The sequence below is a fragment of the Ostrea edulis genome, chromosome 10 (genome assembly GCF_947568905.1).
Source record: "Ostrea edulis chromosome 10, xbOstEdul1.1, whole genome shotgun sequence".
Classification (NCBI taxonomy): Eukaryota; Metazoa; Mollusca; class Bivalvia; order Ostreida; family Ostreidae; genus Ostrea; species Ostrea edulis.
Genome location: NC_079173.1, coordinates 40,161,699 through 40,179,108, shown reverse-complemented (window position 1 = coordinate 40,179,108; position 17,410 = coordinate 40,161,699). Strand labels below are relative to the sequence as shown.

Here is a 17,410-nt window from a genome sequence, read left to right as displayed (position 1 = left end):
AGTCTTTTGAAAAGAAAAGACTATGTGAACTGTGGATCCATCATTTGAGTTATGAGAAATTGAGGTTGAGACATTTCTATGAAGAAACGTGTACCGTCTGCCTGGTCTGCGACTCAACTGAACGTTTTTCTTGTGAAAGAACGGGCTTAAATCCCTTCGGCTCCAAACTGAACTGTTCGTGACTCAGTCCTGCTGATGAAATCAACCGGAACCGACGGTGTTACGTCATAAATTAGCCTTCAATGGCCACTGTCTTCGCGATGGGTGATAGATTGATATGAGTTTAAGGTAGCTCATTACACCTCTTATGAATACACCTATCAACACTTCGCCGCGAGTTACGTCCCTTTGCGGGGTCAGGCAAAGGTCAATCGGTGAAAAACCAAGTTTTCCTTCTTTACCTTACCAAATGTAAGATGTTATTACTTTGAATTTTAGCCAATTACCAAGTTTTCATACAAGTTGATGGGTTGCCCCAATCTGGGGCATATTGTAGTTGACTGTAATTGATGGGAAAATAACAGATGTCAAAGCTACAGATAGGAAAATTACAAAGGCCAACGTAGGGAAATACGATTTTTATCCGGGACATGGCGGACAAGGGACGTAACTTTCGCAAAGTGTTCATACGTGTATTATGATACTGTAGTAGGGTGAATTAATATCAATAATTTATTTTATTTTTAGTGTAAATAAAATATGTAAGTTGCAAAACATAAACTTTTATTGGATTCTATAATGGTCTTCCATATTTCTCTATTTAGATATGTAGTAATGTAATTATGACCTTAATGGCTTTCCTTATGATTAAACCATGCATGCAGTTGTTGTTCATGGTCTATTTAATTCATTTTGGTTGGCTAGGCTTAGTGTCAAAGGTTATATGTCATGGGTTTGGTGAGTTCTGTTGGATTTTTAGATAGTCAGTTGTATTCACTAGCAGAGTGTTGAAGGGTGGTTTTCTTTGCATATCTTTTGACATCTTTTTTCTGACTTGAGGTAAGAAAATGAATCTTAACATATTTATTGGTGTGAATGTGTTAATGAATGAAAGAAATGAAATTATGTACTTTATTTCATATTTAACAAAGGAGTAAAATAGAATTAATATTTTATACAGGTTCCTTGAAAATCAGTTATCTTCCTATTTTTGATATTTTGGCTCTGGTACCATATATCTGGTAAGATCATTGTTTTGTATGTATTTCTGTGATGTCTAACTTGTATTTGTCATATAATTTCTTTTGTGTGTGTTCGATGTGTACTTTACCATTTAGTTTGCATAAATGTCATAAATGATAAGATTTATTATATTTAAATGCATTATGGGTAAAGAGCCTCATTTTGAGATTTAAATGTTATTTTATAATTTTTCTTAAACTTTACACAAAATAATGGACGAATAATTTTGTGTTCATTGTATTGAAATTATTTCCCTAGTATTTGTATATTTTATGTGGTGTGTGATTGTGTATGCTTATAATTGTTTATTATGTTTCAGAGCTGCTATTTACATGTCAGAAATAGATTTATTTCTTCAATAAACTCATAACCTGTCACGGATGGTCTGTGTGGTCATTAGAACCGGTTTGCAACCCCGTAACAATACCACCATTGAAAGAGTGATACAAGCTCTGAATTATTTTAATTGATTTTTTTAAAAGACTTTTCCTGGAATGAGAAAAAGGTTGTTTTGTTTGCAAATAAGAGATTCTTGGGTCCAAACGCTGTGATTTGGTGCATGATATGAATATCATATTGTGCTTCAAATCACAACGAAATGTGGACTCTAGATTATCTTACAAAATACAATATTTATCATTCCGGGATAAATCACACACACACACACACACACACACACACACACACACACACACACAAAAAAAATACTTTAGAGCTTGTATCAATTTTTCGATGGTGAAATTATACTTCATAAGAGGGTTTTAACGATCCATTAAATAAAGATCTGGTGTAATGAGTTACCTCAATCGTTATACAAGGATTAATTGTTGTCGTTAAAGACTAGCTGTCAAATACGATATCAGTAATATTTTGTTCATAAAAGCAACGATGTGCCTTTCCCTTAATTCTGATATTTGATTCGATGCACGTTTTGTGCATGATATGCACATTTCAAACGCGTTAATTAAAAACAAATTTCACTTTTTGAAAATACATGAGGGTACGAATTGCGACGCTGCACGCCGAGATACTTTATGAAACGTGTTAGCAAGATCTAAGGAATACCAGTAAGTATGTGTAGTAGTTACCCCATATAATATTGTTGGTTATGTGCAGATACCAACAATATCATATGGGGTAACTACTACTTGTACCATAGTTTACTATTATTCACTATATTTTATTATAGCTTTCGGAAGCGCGGTCGCCTGTTTACAATATGATGCCAATTGTTATGTCTTTACATTACACTTTGTACACCATATATTTCTATCATAATGACTTTCTATCACCGAAAAATGTATGTTCATTATTTGTTTTTAAAGTGCATATAAATGTTTGGACTGTTGGTTTTGATATTTTTATTTAACATTTACGCATTCTCCGACTTTTAGTACCGGTATTGGCTTTAAAGAATTGAAATTAAAAAATTCAAATAAAATTCTAAGAACCCATATTTCTTGTAGGAGTTATGAGATTGATCACTGTTCGTTATCTTCACCTTGCATTGGAGCATTTTTCTGTTTAAAAATTTAGCAATATATTCAACGGACGATGGTGGTTACTCTTTTGAATCCTTCATTCTAATACATATTTTGACTAAATTGGCTGGAAAAACATTTACATGTATATACAATAGATTTTTTTTTAAAATGGTGAAACATAAGAGAGAAAAAAAATTTAAGAATTGTAAGACGCGAAACCATAAAAGAAACGCAAGTCTGATTCACTCTGTCCGCTAAACAAGTTTATCTCTCAAACGCGTTCTTATCACGTGACTGGGTCTTTTATAAAACTCTTTATAAATGATACCCGTATTTCTACGTACACGTGTTTCTCGACTTGAGGAGAATATGGAAATAGAAAATCTTTGGGACGAGACCATTGACGATATTATCTTGTATCAAGGTTTAAATGAGATTCAGTGCGAATATCTATAATGTATTTGGAGAACTTAGTCTGAGTCAGTTATCCGTGTTTGATATGTGCAATTTTGATCTGTAGGAACTTCATACAGTGGACAGTGATTTTTTTTTTTTTTTTCGAGAATGTGGGCGGGGTTTAAAGAAAAGTGTGGGTTATGTACAAATAACCCACACTTTTAACAAACGAAAGCACGCCAAACTATGGTACAAGTCACTTACCCCATATAATATTGTTGATTATGTGCAGACACCCGATGGGCGTAGTCATCATGACACGAGGGAGCGATGATTGATGATGGGCGTTGAAGCAGACAGAAATTGTTATGTAACAGATATAAACATACTTGTGACCGGTTTTTCCCCCAGCCAGTTCTCTCTCTCTCTCTCTCTCTCTCTCTCTCTCTCTCTCTCTCTCTCTCTCTCTCTCAAGATTTTGCTAATTCAAGTCTTTAATCCTTTTCCTAATTTATATTTGTGTTATGCATGTTTTCTTAAAACATTTGTACAAATACATGTATAGAATTAAATTCCTGAAAAATTATTTATGAACCCACCAATATGTGATTGATACTGACAGGGATAATCAATTTTCGTTGAGTTAGTTTTGCTGTTTTACGGGTTAAGCGTATTCAATTTTATATACACATGCATCGTCCGACGATGGTATATGGCAATCTACCATTGTATTACATGTATGGTTCAATAAATGTAAAATGATAAGCTTTTGAAATATGTGACAAGTCGGTCATCTTCTAGCATCCTCGTAAAATTTACATTATCAAAGAGATGGGCGTTAAAGTGTTGGTTTTTTCTCTCCAAATTAGTCATAGTTCTTTAAAATTAAGCACCATTATTTGCACCCCACTTTTGATATGATTATGTACATATAATACAAAGTATTTACAACCTTCTGTACAACATTACAATCTAATTTCAAGTACCCTTTCAAACTAATAGACAACTTGTATCGGATAAATTTCTTATAACAAACTATAATGCAAAAATGACACTTTGAAATTCTAAGAGATAGAGAAATAAATCAATGAGACAATTGAACGATGATAATCACCTTGTATAATCAATCAATAAACTTAGAAAAAGTCATACAGGTATATTTACCTATGATATAAAAACATGGGACGTAGTTCCATAGACGTCCAGATGGCGTTATTTCCTTGTGAAAATGACCGGCCAAGACGCGTACCCCGTGAATTCCAAGTCTCTTTGACCAATCAAAAACCACCCAAGCATGCAATTAACCAAAAAAAAGGGGGGTTTACTGGACCCTTGCTGCGTATAGGCTTACTATACATGAGCCTTTGTGTATAGTAAATAGCTGTGACATAGTGGAGATCTAATTTAACCGGATTATTTGTTTAAGACTTCTTCCAGCAAAGTCTTAACCTGAAGACTTATACTAACAAAGTCTTATTACTCAGACTTCACCAACAAAGTCTTAACTATACTCAACTCGCGTTGGTTTCAAAGTTTATTTCTAACACAAACTCCGCAACATTCAAATACAATACCAGGTTCTATTCTCTTCTCCTCCTTACAAATTTACAAACGTAAATATATATATGAAATGGGTACGTGATTAACATTGTTGACACTAATGCGCTATAATAAACGCAGCTGCAGTAGTGTACATTTTTGGTAACAAAACTGTCCCAAGTGCCAATCATCTATGGGTGATGCAGGTACTGGAATAACAGTATCGCGAGTTTTACTCATAAAGGTTGTACAAAACATGGTGACCTTTATGTATTTGTTTGCAATGCGGCTTACATAATTTCATCAGCTAAAATGACTAAATATGATCAGTGCGATTCCACAGGCCTGCATCACTCGCATACATTGTAAATTTAATAATATAATCGGTAATTAAGGCTAATATAATCGATAAAGATAATGGAAGACTAATATAAGTGATAATACAATCAAGTCTTAAGGTCATCTGGTTACACTAACTTGTGAAATTAGCAATGTTGTTGATTACGTATAAGCCAGTGTACATACTTTTTAATTGTTATGTAACCCATCGATAGATCAGGAACAATTCTTGGGTGTCTAAATATTGTATTCTATGGAAAAAACCTACAGCATTCGTACAAAATACGTAACATTCATACTTTACATGCTGTTCACTAACTCTAGGTATCACCAAATTAACTTTATGCATAGAAACTAGAAAGATTTCTTATATTGAATGTATAGCATTAACCTCTGAACTATAAATATAATAGATAAATCTTACCAGTCTGCATAACCCTATACAATGCAGCAACCTTGACGGTGCTCATAGGTATGGGGCGGACAGGTAAAAATGGTTTTTAGTAGGTATGTGAACACAACTGACACACATACTCTCTCTCTCTCTCTCTCTCTCTCTCTCTCATACGCTCTTTCTCTCTACCTCTTACTAGTCTCGTGACATACAAACACAAAGGACACAAGACAACCTGAACCACAAGTAGGTGGATCCAAACTCCAACACCTGGCTACAGTTAATTGAGTTTGAAATCGTTAAAATTTTCAGCCTGTATTCGGATGTACATACCCCCCCCCCCCCCCCCCCTATCATTTTTCTTATCTGGCTGTAAAAGAGCACTGTTGGCATCATCATGTTATTCGCTCCGCGGAACGAATTAGCATGTATTCTACGTACTTAAATATAGCATTTATTCCGTAAATGTGTATGAATGATTTTTGCTTTTATAAACGGAATAAATAGCATGATTATAAAAAGTCAATAGTTAACACGTATAAACCAAGCATGTCAAACTGATTCGCTCCGCGGAGCGAATAACATAATTATGCCGCAGTCAAATGTTACCGATGTAAACCATTCAGGTGTATAATTATAGTGCCCTGACAAAACCGCAAACAAAGTTTAGCATTATTGAAACTATTGTTCTAAATCGCATTGAAAGGGTTTATTCCCAGAACGTCTACTCGCCAAAAACCAGCAATCTCATTATGAAGGGAGATTAAGGTAGCTCACTACACTGAAGCTTGTACTCGTTATGACACTACGTCACAATGTGGCGATTTTTAAATGTTTTGTGAAATTATTCGTATTGATCAATTTGTTTGTCTGTCATCGTAGCTCAGTGGGTATAAACCGCAGATCTCGAGTTCAAATCCGCCAGTCTTTTGTTCATACATGTACAGGTGACTCTCGATGGCGCGAACTTCGATCTCTCGAAGTTCTCGATCTCTCGAAGTGAAATCATGGTCCCGAGTTTTTTCTCTATATAACAAAGCAAATTTACTATCGATCTCTCGAACGTTCGATCTCTCGAAGTGAAGTTGGGTCCCATAAAACACATTTCATTGTTTTTCACTCTTGATCTCTCGAAGTGGGGGTAGCGTATACCCACCGTTACATGTTCAAGTTCATTTTATTCACTCAAACAACATTATACATGGTACATGAGGTGCATTAAGTAAACATACATTTGAGTAAGAATAAGGTCAGAGTATGTACAAATATACAATATACATGTATTGAAAAAGTATTTACAAAATATATTAAGGAGGACAGACTAACTCATAGATTTTTGAGATAAACATACAGAGTTTTTTAAGTGTTTTAACCTTACTGGTTGACATAATTTCATGAAATTTAATAACATTAGGTCTTGTGTAATACCTACTGTGTAGGTATTCTTTTCTAATATTTGACAAAGTACTGCATTCTAATATATAATGGAATTCGTCTGCAATTTCGATTCGTTACACAAAACACAAAATCTTTCATTATATGGAATACCAATCCATCTACCAGTCTCTATAGGGAGGCGGTGATTTGTGGTGCGAAATTTAAGAAAAATAGTTCTGAATTTTTTTGACACAAGCGTGTAATAATTTCCGCTTGGGCCTTACCTGGATTTTGTTGAATGCCGGAAGTGTAATTAGGTGTTTACATAGTTGAAACATCGCCGGTACTTCTTTGTGGAGGTGACACACTTGAGTATATAATTGGTTAATTGGTCAGTTTACACCCAGCTTGCACTGCAGGGGGTTTTGAGTCGTGCTGATTAAAATAATATATAATCCGACTATGAATGAAATCTAGAATTTGTTTGACGTGACAACGAAAGAGTAAGTTTTATAGATAATCTAGAGATCTACAGACTGTTGAATTTCTCGAGTTTGTTCTTTGTGTAAAGTTACTTTAACACATCGCTTTACTCTTTCGTTAGAATTCTTGTTTTGGGTAAAGCGACATAACATTGTGCTCAGTTTAGTTTGCGATAGTAAAGCATCATCTGAACTTGGTTTGTATGCCTATCTAAGCATGATTAAAGAACAAATAAATACATAAATTAACTTTGAAATGTTTTTATTAATGCAAAATAGGTTTTTTATTTTGATATCAAAGTACCTGACGAATACACGTATCAACACTTCGCGAAAGTTACGTCCCTTGTCCGCCATCTTCCGGATAAAAATCGTATTTCCCTACGTTGGGCTTTGTAATTTTCCTATCTGTAGCTTTGACATCTGTTATTTTTCCATCAATTGCAGTCAACTACAATATGCCCCAGATTGGGACAACCCATTAACTTGTATGAAAACTTGGTAATTGGCTAAAATTCAAAGTAATAACATCTTACATTTGGTAAGGTAAAGAAGGAAAACTGGATTTTTCACCGATTGACCTTTGGCTGACCCCGCAAAGGGACGTAACTTGCGGCGAAGTGTTGATACGTGTATATGAAGGAAAACATGTCAAAACGATATCATATGATCTTGTAATCCGAGATTCCTCTGACTCTTACCCCCGCTTTTATATTTGACATGTGCGGGGGAGAGTCAGAGCGGACTCCATATTGAAAAGTGGGAATTCAACGACACCAGCTGGTGTCGCTGCTTTACCTACCTCTTACAACTTTATTTCGCGGATCTATCTTCCAAGACGTGAGAATTCAGTTAACGGAAGATAAATCTATAAATAGATCATGATTAATACGATGCTATCGCCGTTTAAACGGCCCTAACACCGACAAATGGAGCATCACTTGAATTAGGTTGCCGCCTCGCCATTTGATTTCTTTGCGCATGACGTCAGCACATGTAAACACAAAATTCCATCGTTTTAACGGCGATAGCATCGTATTAATCATGATGTATTTGTAGAATAATCTTCCGATAACTGAATCCTTGCGTCTTGGAAGATGGGTCCGCGAAATAAAGTTGTAAGAGGTAGGTAAAGCAGCGACACCAGCTGGTGTCGCTGAATTCCCACTTTTCAATATGGAATCCGCTCTGACTCTCCCCCGCAGAAGTCACAAAATAAAAGCGGGGTTAAGAGTCAGAGGAATCTCGGATTAATGATCTTGTTGGTATACATTTCCGGTTACTGTAAAATCTTAACCATACTGGCGGACCTTCAATTTCCGAATTTCGAACTCTCGATCTCTCGAAGTTTTATCAAGGTCCCTTGAACTTCGAGTTACTTGTATGTGTTGAAATAATTTTTTTTTTGAAAATCATGTTTTTATCCAAATTTGCATATTTTCTGCCTTTTTGGCCTATATACTTATTATATTTCATCATATCTTTTATGATTAAATCAATTTGTACTGATTTGAGAAGCTATTTCAGGTTGTAGTGAGCCACATTAAAGGGCTTTCTAAGGGGAACACAGTTAGAGTTCAACTGGATAATCCTAAGTATGTAAATAGAACAGAAAAATGATCCCTATATCATTCACCCCTACTAACGTGTTCGGAACATATCCGAACGATTTAATATTAAATCGAGGTAAGCTACTTACAAACAAGTTGATGGTACAGGGGTTTCATCAGCCTCGATTGAAGTCAGCATTTCGCAAATTCTATGGTCGTTATAACGATCTAGTTCGTCAATACAACCTATCATTGGGTCAATTGCTGTCTAACGTGTTTCATACCGATTGTTAGGCCGTTCTTGACACACTGATTTTGACTACGGATAACTCCGTTTACCTGATCAGGATATAGGGCTCACGACGGGTGTGACTGGTCGACAGGGGATGCTTACTCCTCCTGGGCACCTGGTCCCGCCTCTGGTGTGTCCAGGGGTCCGTGTTTTCCCAACTCTCTATTTTGTATTGCTTATAGGAGTTATGAGATTGATCACTGTTCGTTATCCTCGCCTATCCTTTATCAGTGTTACGTAGAGCATAAAATCAGGGACTATCTCGCAGCTCCCGAGACTCTAACGCGAGCTATTTGAGACACGGTGAAATTTCTACCAGATATCAGAAATTATGGTATGTTATGCTTTATTTATTTTCACTTTATATAGATCTACGTATCAGTGCATTGTTTTTCTATCGACATCATTGATCAAAGCTTACAAAAGAAATGGTAAGAAAGTGTTATCGTCCTTAGATTTGGACCCATGTCCAAATTTGAAAGAATTCTGATTATCGTAAAAAAAAAAAAAAAAAAATCAGAAGCCATTTTCTATTCAAATTTTAATGTTGCATAGGGACTGTGTCAACTTTAGCAAACACCGAAATACTACTATTCATGCAAAATTGAGGCATAAATTTTATGCAGCTTTTCAAGATCACCAAGGATCTTATGGGGAAACAGCACCCAATTCAATTTATTTCACTCAAACCATGTTAAACGGTACATGAGGTACAATAAATATAATGCAATGTACATGCAAGAAAAATCGTCAGAGGTTCATATATGGAATAATACAGCTTTCTTAGATACCGGAGGGGAACATAATATACAATGTATGTATAAATAAACATAATATACAATGTATGTATAAATAAACATAATATACACTGTATGTATAAATAAACATAATATACAATGTATGTATAAATAAACATAATATACACTGTATGTATAAATAAACATAATATACAATGTATGTATAAATAAACATAATATACAATGTATGTATAAATAAACATAATAGTAATACGTTTAGGAGGGAGTAGAAGAACAACAGATAATCTCAAAAATATGAGAAATAAAAACACAGATTTCTTAATATTTAACATATCTTGAGTTGACAATAGATTAGAAAACTTGAGAACATTTGGTCTTTCATAAAAAAAATTTGTCTATGTATTTTTTCCTTAATTGTGAAAAAGTTGGACACTGTAAAATGAAATGGAATTCATCTCCTATTTCTCCTTTATTACAAAATGTACATAGTCTTTCATTCAGGGGAATACCATGCCATATTCCTGTCTCTATGGGTAATCGGTGATTTGAAGTGCGAAATTTCATAAATAGTTTTCTTAATTTTACAGGCAGAGTAAGTACATATTTCTCTAAACCAAAACAATATTTGAAAAGTTTATAAACCTGGCCTTTAGAAGAGTCGTTAATATCAGAAGACCACTTCTGAATAAATTGATCTTTCAAAATCAGGTTAACTGTTGTAGATAACCATTTAACATTTACGCAATAACCTTGCTCATTCCAAATATTTGAAAGTCCACACATGTTTAAAAATTTTTGAACACAGTCAATCCAAAGGTTTTTATATCCAACTTTTTCATATTGGGTACAAAAATATCTATAAACAATATTAACAATTTTATTTTCTGAGTATAACAATTTTGCCCAGTATGTAATCATTCTTAATTGAATAAACCTTGATATACATCGGAAAACGCCCAGATTCCCCATATATCATATAACTAGGAGTTGAGCTTTTCAAATTAAAAATAGTTTTCAAAAATTTTAAATGTACACGTTCAATTATATCAAGATTTTCATAACCCCAAATTCCACATCCATAAAGTAAAACAGGTACAACCACTTTATCAAATAGATCAAATTGACATTCTACAGATAAATTAAATTGTCTAATTTTTCGTATCACACCATACATAGCTTTTTGTGTTATCGAGTACTCCAGCTGGTGTTGATCTTGTAGAGGGGTTTTCAGATTTCTTCATAAACAAGATGGCTAAGATCCGAGTTGTTCTTCAACAAAGTCAAGCCCATCAATAGACAAGTTGTGTGAGCTGGATCCACTCCCCACCTATCTGATAAAACGACGCTTAGACTCTCTTCTTCCTGCAACAACATCTATAATTAACACATCCCTTTCTGCAATAACATATATGATTAACGCATTTCTCTCCAGTGGCGGATTTAAGGGGGCGCAGCCGCCGCGCGCCCCTCCCCCTATTTTTGTTTTTTAATGTAAATCGTGGTATCTTGTATAGAAAAATGTACAATACGATAAAAGAAGCAACAATTTCTTCCACTCCCGGAGAAATAAATAACAAATCTTTTGATTTCTTTAATTACTTTATTGTGAGAACCTTTTTTTTTTCTTTCAAAAACCCGTAAAATTTGCGTCATTTAATTAATTTCACCTGATTAAAAATGATATAAAATAATACAAATGACTAAATAAGAAATATTTCAAGCCCTATAAAATCTATAAAATCCAGGAGCTTCCGGGAGCGGCCCCTATACCCCCTGCCTCATAAAGTGGCGCCCCCGTAACCACAATTCCTGGACCCGCCCCTGATAGAGCCTCAGCTGGATCTTTGTGATAAAGTTGTACTAATTTTGACGAATGGCTGTGAAATTTCTGAATTTGAAAATGTTGAAATCATTGAACGTATACACTTTAAATTTCTAAAACTCGCCAGTAACGCTAACCCATGGTGTAAACCTAACCCTAACTGCAACCCTAACCAGCAACCCTAGATGTAACCATAACTTCAACCTACATCAGCAGCCCTAACTGTAACCATAACTGCAACCTACACCAGCAACCCTAGCTGTAACCATAACTGCAACCCTAACCAGCAACCCTAGACGTAACCATAACTGCAACCCTAACCAGCAACCCTAGCTGTAACCATAACTGCAATCTACACCAGCAACCCTAGCTGTAACCATAACTGCAATTGCAACCTACACCAGCAACCCTAGCTGTAACCATAACTGCAACTTACACCAGCAACCCTAGATGTAACCATAACTGCAACCTACACCAGCAACCCTAGCTGTAACCATAACTGCAATCTACATCAGCAACCCTCACCAGCAACCCTCACCAGAAAGCCTAACCCTTACTGTAACCCTAATCCTCATAAAAACAAAATACCATTCAAAGACACAAGGAGAGGGGAGGGGTGGAAGTCATGTATACAAGCACCTGTGCGTTTACTTGATCAAGATATAGGGCTCATGGCGGATGTGACCGGTCGAAAGGGGATGTTTACTCCTCCTAGGCGCCTGATCTGATATGTACATGGCTCCGTGTTTGCCCATTGACAACTCTTTATTAATTTTGTATCCTTTATAGGAGATTGGTTGTTGTTCGTGATCTTCGACTTTTTACCTCTGCAAAATTAATAAAGACCATATTACTATTTTTGTAGATTGAGTAAACTGTAGATATTCCACTGTCAATTGAAAGGGCATCCGTGGCCGAGTGGTTAGAGCATCGCGCTCAAAAATCCCACGGCCTCTCACCTCTGGTCGGCGCGGGTTCGAATCCCGCTCACGTTGGTAAGTTAGAAAGGTTCCCAGTTTATTTTCGGAAGGTCGATGGTCTCTTCTCAGATACATTGTATCTGAATTCTCTCTTCCACCAATAAAAATTGGGCGCCATCAGATGACTGAAAAATTGTTTAGTGTGGCGGAAAACAGTAAAAACATACACTGTCAAATGTTAATGGTTACGAAGTTACGTAGGTGGTGATTTTTCTAAATGATTTGCATTGAGCTCTAGGAAATGGATTTCTAAATTTAAGTAAGATTCTAAAGATAAAGGATAAGTAGATGTATATGTCTTATGTTTAAGTATAAGTTAGTTTTGTAAGTCATGTCAATCCCTCCCCCATTTTATCTAAAGAGGAGTTGTAGAATTTTTTTTTAAAATTAGCATAAACCCAAGAATTTTAAAGTTATGCGTGAAATTTTTCAAAAACATTCTTGTGCTAGAATATCATTGCAGTGACATATTTTGACAAAAAATGAACAATTTTATGAGTATTTAATATGCTGGAATGTAAAATACAATCCAGATAAAGTGTTAATTTACCAGTTTTTGTATAGGTATGTAGTCATAATTAATTGCACTTTGTACGCTATCGTCACGACATACGCTCATGCATACGTTTATGACTTTTGAGGGGACTTTTTTTTTATTATTTTGTTTTACCGCCGCGGAGGTATAGAGGTTAGAGCGTTCGCCCCGCATGCGGAAGGCCGGGGTTCGAATCCCAACCGCGACAAACCTAAGTCGTTAAAACAGGTAGTGACATTTCCATCGCCAAACGCTCGGCATCAGGTGTGAATGTCACGGGTCCTCGAAGATGACCTTAAAAACGAATGTCTCGTGTCACAGTAGGTGTGGCACGCTAAAGAACCCTCACTGCTCAATGGCCGTAAGCGCCGAGGAAAGGCCTAAATTTGAAGCTCTTTATCGGTTTTGGTGACGCCGGTCTCCATATGAGTAGAAATTCTCGAGAGAGACGTTAAACAAGATACAGTCTAAAATCTATTATTTTTAAAAATAATCTTCAATCCTAAAAGCTTCTGGTGTAAATCTACATAAATGAACTCCCATCAGTATTCTCAGTACTTTGATTGTTATAAGCAGTCCCCCATTAGCACCAAGGTACATGTAATAACTATGTATACACTGGATCCAAACAGTGATATTGCTCTACAGATGCCCACCTTCACTCCATCATTTGGCAACTGTCCAGGCATAACCTACAGCACAGGACACGTGGAACACGGAGGACACGGTGTATCTCTGAGGATTTTCCACCGTGGTCTTTCCACGGTGGGGTGTAGAAAACTCGTGTCGTGTACTGTAACATAAATCTAAACAATGCCCATTCTAATATGGAAACGTAAATATAACGAACAGTGTCGCAGATAAATCTTTTAACTCCTATAAAGAATACAAAATTAAGAGTATAGGGCAAACACGAACCCCTGTTAAACTCCACCTGCGATGCCATTCTATTGTTTAAGCTCTCCATTATTCATGAGAGAGTTTCAGATAACTACTTAGTATATGTAGTAATGTTCTGTCGAGTTAAATTTGATTATTTATAAACAAGTTTCCCCTACCCCCCTCTGTCACTATCGAGCTTAAAAAATAAGTTTTAAGAGAATGTACATAGCAAAGCTGGGAATTGAACCTAATGAATGTCCGAAGCTCTATCAGCTGAGCCGCTGAGGACATTAACAACCTTAGCACCGTACACGGTACATAATACGCCCGTGAAAGTGCTTACATAGGATGTTTAATTTTCTTCAGCCATAATTTGTAGAAATTTGCTTCAGGTAGTATCAGGTTGTGACATACTTTTTTGCATAATATGAATAAAGGGTCTTAGTTTAAAACTGTGACAGAGGGCAGATAGACCAACCAAGGGTTCTCTGTGTAAAATATTCCCCCAAATTTGACCAAGTTCAACAGCTTCTCAATATCTAAAACGTCAAAGAAAATAAAAAATAAATGCTGAGAATTAATATTCTTCCACTATGCACATCTTCAAGTTATTTACAACTACCATAGCTTCTAAACTGTGAGAGAAATTATAAGGACAAACAATGTCCTTTATTTTATGTAATACATGTATTTCCTCAAAATAGAGTAAGTTCAACAACCTGTAATTTTCTTAAGTATTGAGGAAAATCAAAATCCTTGCCACATGTACATCTTCCATACCCGTTCAAATACTCCGTAAAATAAGAAGGTCCCCACTTGAAACTGTGGAAGGAAAAATTTAAAGACAAATTATTCAATAATTACTCAAAACTGATTAGGTTCAATAACTTGTAATTTTCTTTAAAATAAAAATCGAAGAAAAGCACAATTCTTACCTTATGCACACCTTCAACACCCATAGAAACACTTTGTAAAATAAGGTTCTCATTTAAAAACTGTGGGAGAAGTTCCTCGAGCAAACCATGTAATCTCCTTGTAATATTTTCTCAAAACTGACTAAGTTCAATAACCTGTATTTTTCTCAAAAATTTAAGAAAATTATAATTTCTTGCCACGTGCACATCTTCAATATCCATACAAACATTCTGTAAACAAGATGGTTCTCACTTGAAAATTGTGGGAGGAGTTTACCGGACAAATTATGTACCTTCCATATAACAATTATTTTCAAATAAAGGGGCAAAACTCCTGCAAAAGAGGTCAAAATGGACCGAACTTGCAATTATGATCTAGAATGATCCACAAAGATGCAACATAGCAAGCTTCAGCTTGATATGTGACAGAGAAATGAAATTAGAAACAGAAAACCCCGAATTGACGGACGGACGGACGCACAGAGACATCAATGTACCATAATAAAGACGTATAAAATCAAGCAATAGATGTTTCATATGACAAAACTCTTTACTAGTATCATATACAATTCTAATATATTTAATAGTATTTCTTTAGTTAATGGAGAAAAAATCTCCAATGAGTTACAATTATAGTTAGATTTAAACTGGGGATGGATTTTAAGTCGGTCAATGTCCTCGTTCCTCTCCATTCCTTAAAACAATGGACCTTGACCCCCCCCCCCCCCCCCCCCCCCCCCTTCGAGGTCTCGGCTCCATTACTTTTACGGAATGGAGAGGTACTCGGACATTAACCTATACGAAATACCAGGGGTGGATTCAGGAGTCTAGGGCGCTCCAGATTCTATTATTCAATTCATTTAGAAGTTCTTACATTATCTATAAGGTTTGTTGGTTGGTTTAAAATATTTTCCTCCATTTCTTGGACTATCGTTTTGTTAAAAACGTAGATCTGCGTGTACTGTAAAATGGTCCATGGAAAGTAAAAAGAGCCTGGAGCACCATGCATGTTTTTTTTTTTTTTTAGACCTTATAATCATAGAATTAATTCACTGTAACTGGGTAAAAAAAAAAAGCAGATAAATAAAAGATTTAATCAAAAGGTTAAAAAGATTGAGGTTAATTATGTACAACGGTCCAAGAAATTGAAAAGACTATTCACAAATGCAGTGTATTACTAATTTTCGTTTAAATTATATGTGTTTAAAAGAAAATGAGATGTGCCAAACACTAGAAAGTATTTGATAGTATTCAGAATTAACTTGTGAATTGAAAAAAAAATCTGCTTTAAACAAACTTTTACTTGTATATTTAACCTATGTTTACAAACAAAACACGTCACGAGCCTTGTTTATATAACATGACATTGTGAGCTCTGTATCTCTCATGTATCTTGACAACTGTTATTGAAATTTTTGCTAACTATTAGAAATATCTTAGTTAAGCATTCTAAACATTTTAGGCTCAAATCGTGTCCATGTCCCTTTAAAGTGAATTATCTTCTTGTAAGTGAATATTCAGAATATTTAGCTGCGCATCGTTTACAACTGCAACACATTCATGAGGAAGTGACTATCATTGGGATTTGTAGAGGAACCCTCGGCCGATTATGTAATCGGCAAAGAGTGAGGAAAATTCGATCGGGTTCAGGATTCAATTTAAACGGAATTAAAACATATCACATACGATACAAATCACTAAAAGATGGAAAGCGAAGACAGTCTTGTAGAGGACGATTTACAACCTCAGGCGTTTGCTATCAACAATGAAGACAATGATGATTTTGATCTAAACATTCCTCCCACCTCTGGGAACGAATACCTACGTAGAGTAAGGTATTGTGCTATCTGTTGACACGGTGACGTTTTCCTGCATTCCCCAACTTCCTCGGTCCCTTAATCAAATTCTTAATCAGTGGGAGTAATTAGCGATGTTATTGTGTATCTTTTGACAGTCAAACCTTTGACCTTTGGTCTATTTTATTTTGGACGACATTTCCCCGTCCTGAATATATTCTTTTTACATATAAAACATGTCTGCATGAATGAAAATTTTCAAATTTAGGTACATTTACACAGGCTGACAAAAAAATAAGGGCTAATTTTAGGGCTGGAATTACGAAAATTTAGGGCTCAAATTAGGAATTTTATTACTAAATTAGGGCAGTTTTAGACATTTATTAATGGTCTTACTTTCACAATTTTGACAGTGAAGAAACTAGTGCAAAAAATACTCTTCGTGTAGGAAGGGCGTCTAGCTTCCAGCTATACACGTATCAACACTTTACGAAAGTTACGTCCCTTGTCCGCCATCTTCCGGATAAAAATCGTATTTCCCTACGTTGGGCTTTGTAATTTTCCAATCTGTAGCTTTGACATCTGTTATTTTTCCATCAATTGCAGTTAACTACAATATGCCCCAGATTGGGGCAACCCATTAACTTGTATGAAAACTTGGTAATTGGCTAAAATTCAAAGTAATAAC

General features: G+C 35.5%; 2 protein-coding genes across 3 annotated transcripts in view; one reads left to right on the top strand and one right to left on the bottom strand.

The window, feature by feature from the left end:
• Window positions 1-3,414, bottom strand: part of LOC125666079 (glycoprotein 3-alpha-L-fucosyltransferase A-like) — a 17,426-nt gene extending 14,012 nt beyond the window's left edge. Inside the window, exon 1 of the mRNA XM_048899201.2 lies at window positions 3,327-3,414. Within this exon, the coding sequence (XP_048755158.1) occupies window positions 3,327-3,378 (52 nt within the window). The 5' untranslated portion in view covers window positions 3,379-3,414. The remainder of the gene's footprint in view (window positions 1-3,326) is intronic.
• Window positions 1-17,410, top strand: part of LOC125665414 (gem-associated protein 2-like) — a 45,530-nt gene that overhangs the window by 8,206 nt on the left and 19,914 nt on the right. The window contains exon 3 of one of the 2 annotated variants that reach the window (XM_056151345.1): window positions 1,121-1,181. In XM_056151345.1, coding sequence (XP_056007320.1) covers window positions 1,121-1,181 — 61 coding nt within the window. Of the gene's footprint in view, window positions 1-1,120; window positions 1,182-13,168; window positions 16,762-17,410 lie in introns of those variants that run through there. The other variant, XM_056151344.1, reaches the window with a different exon arrangement.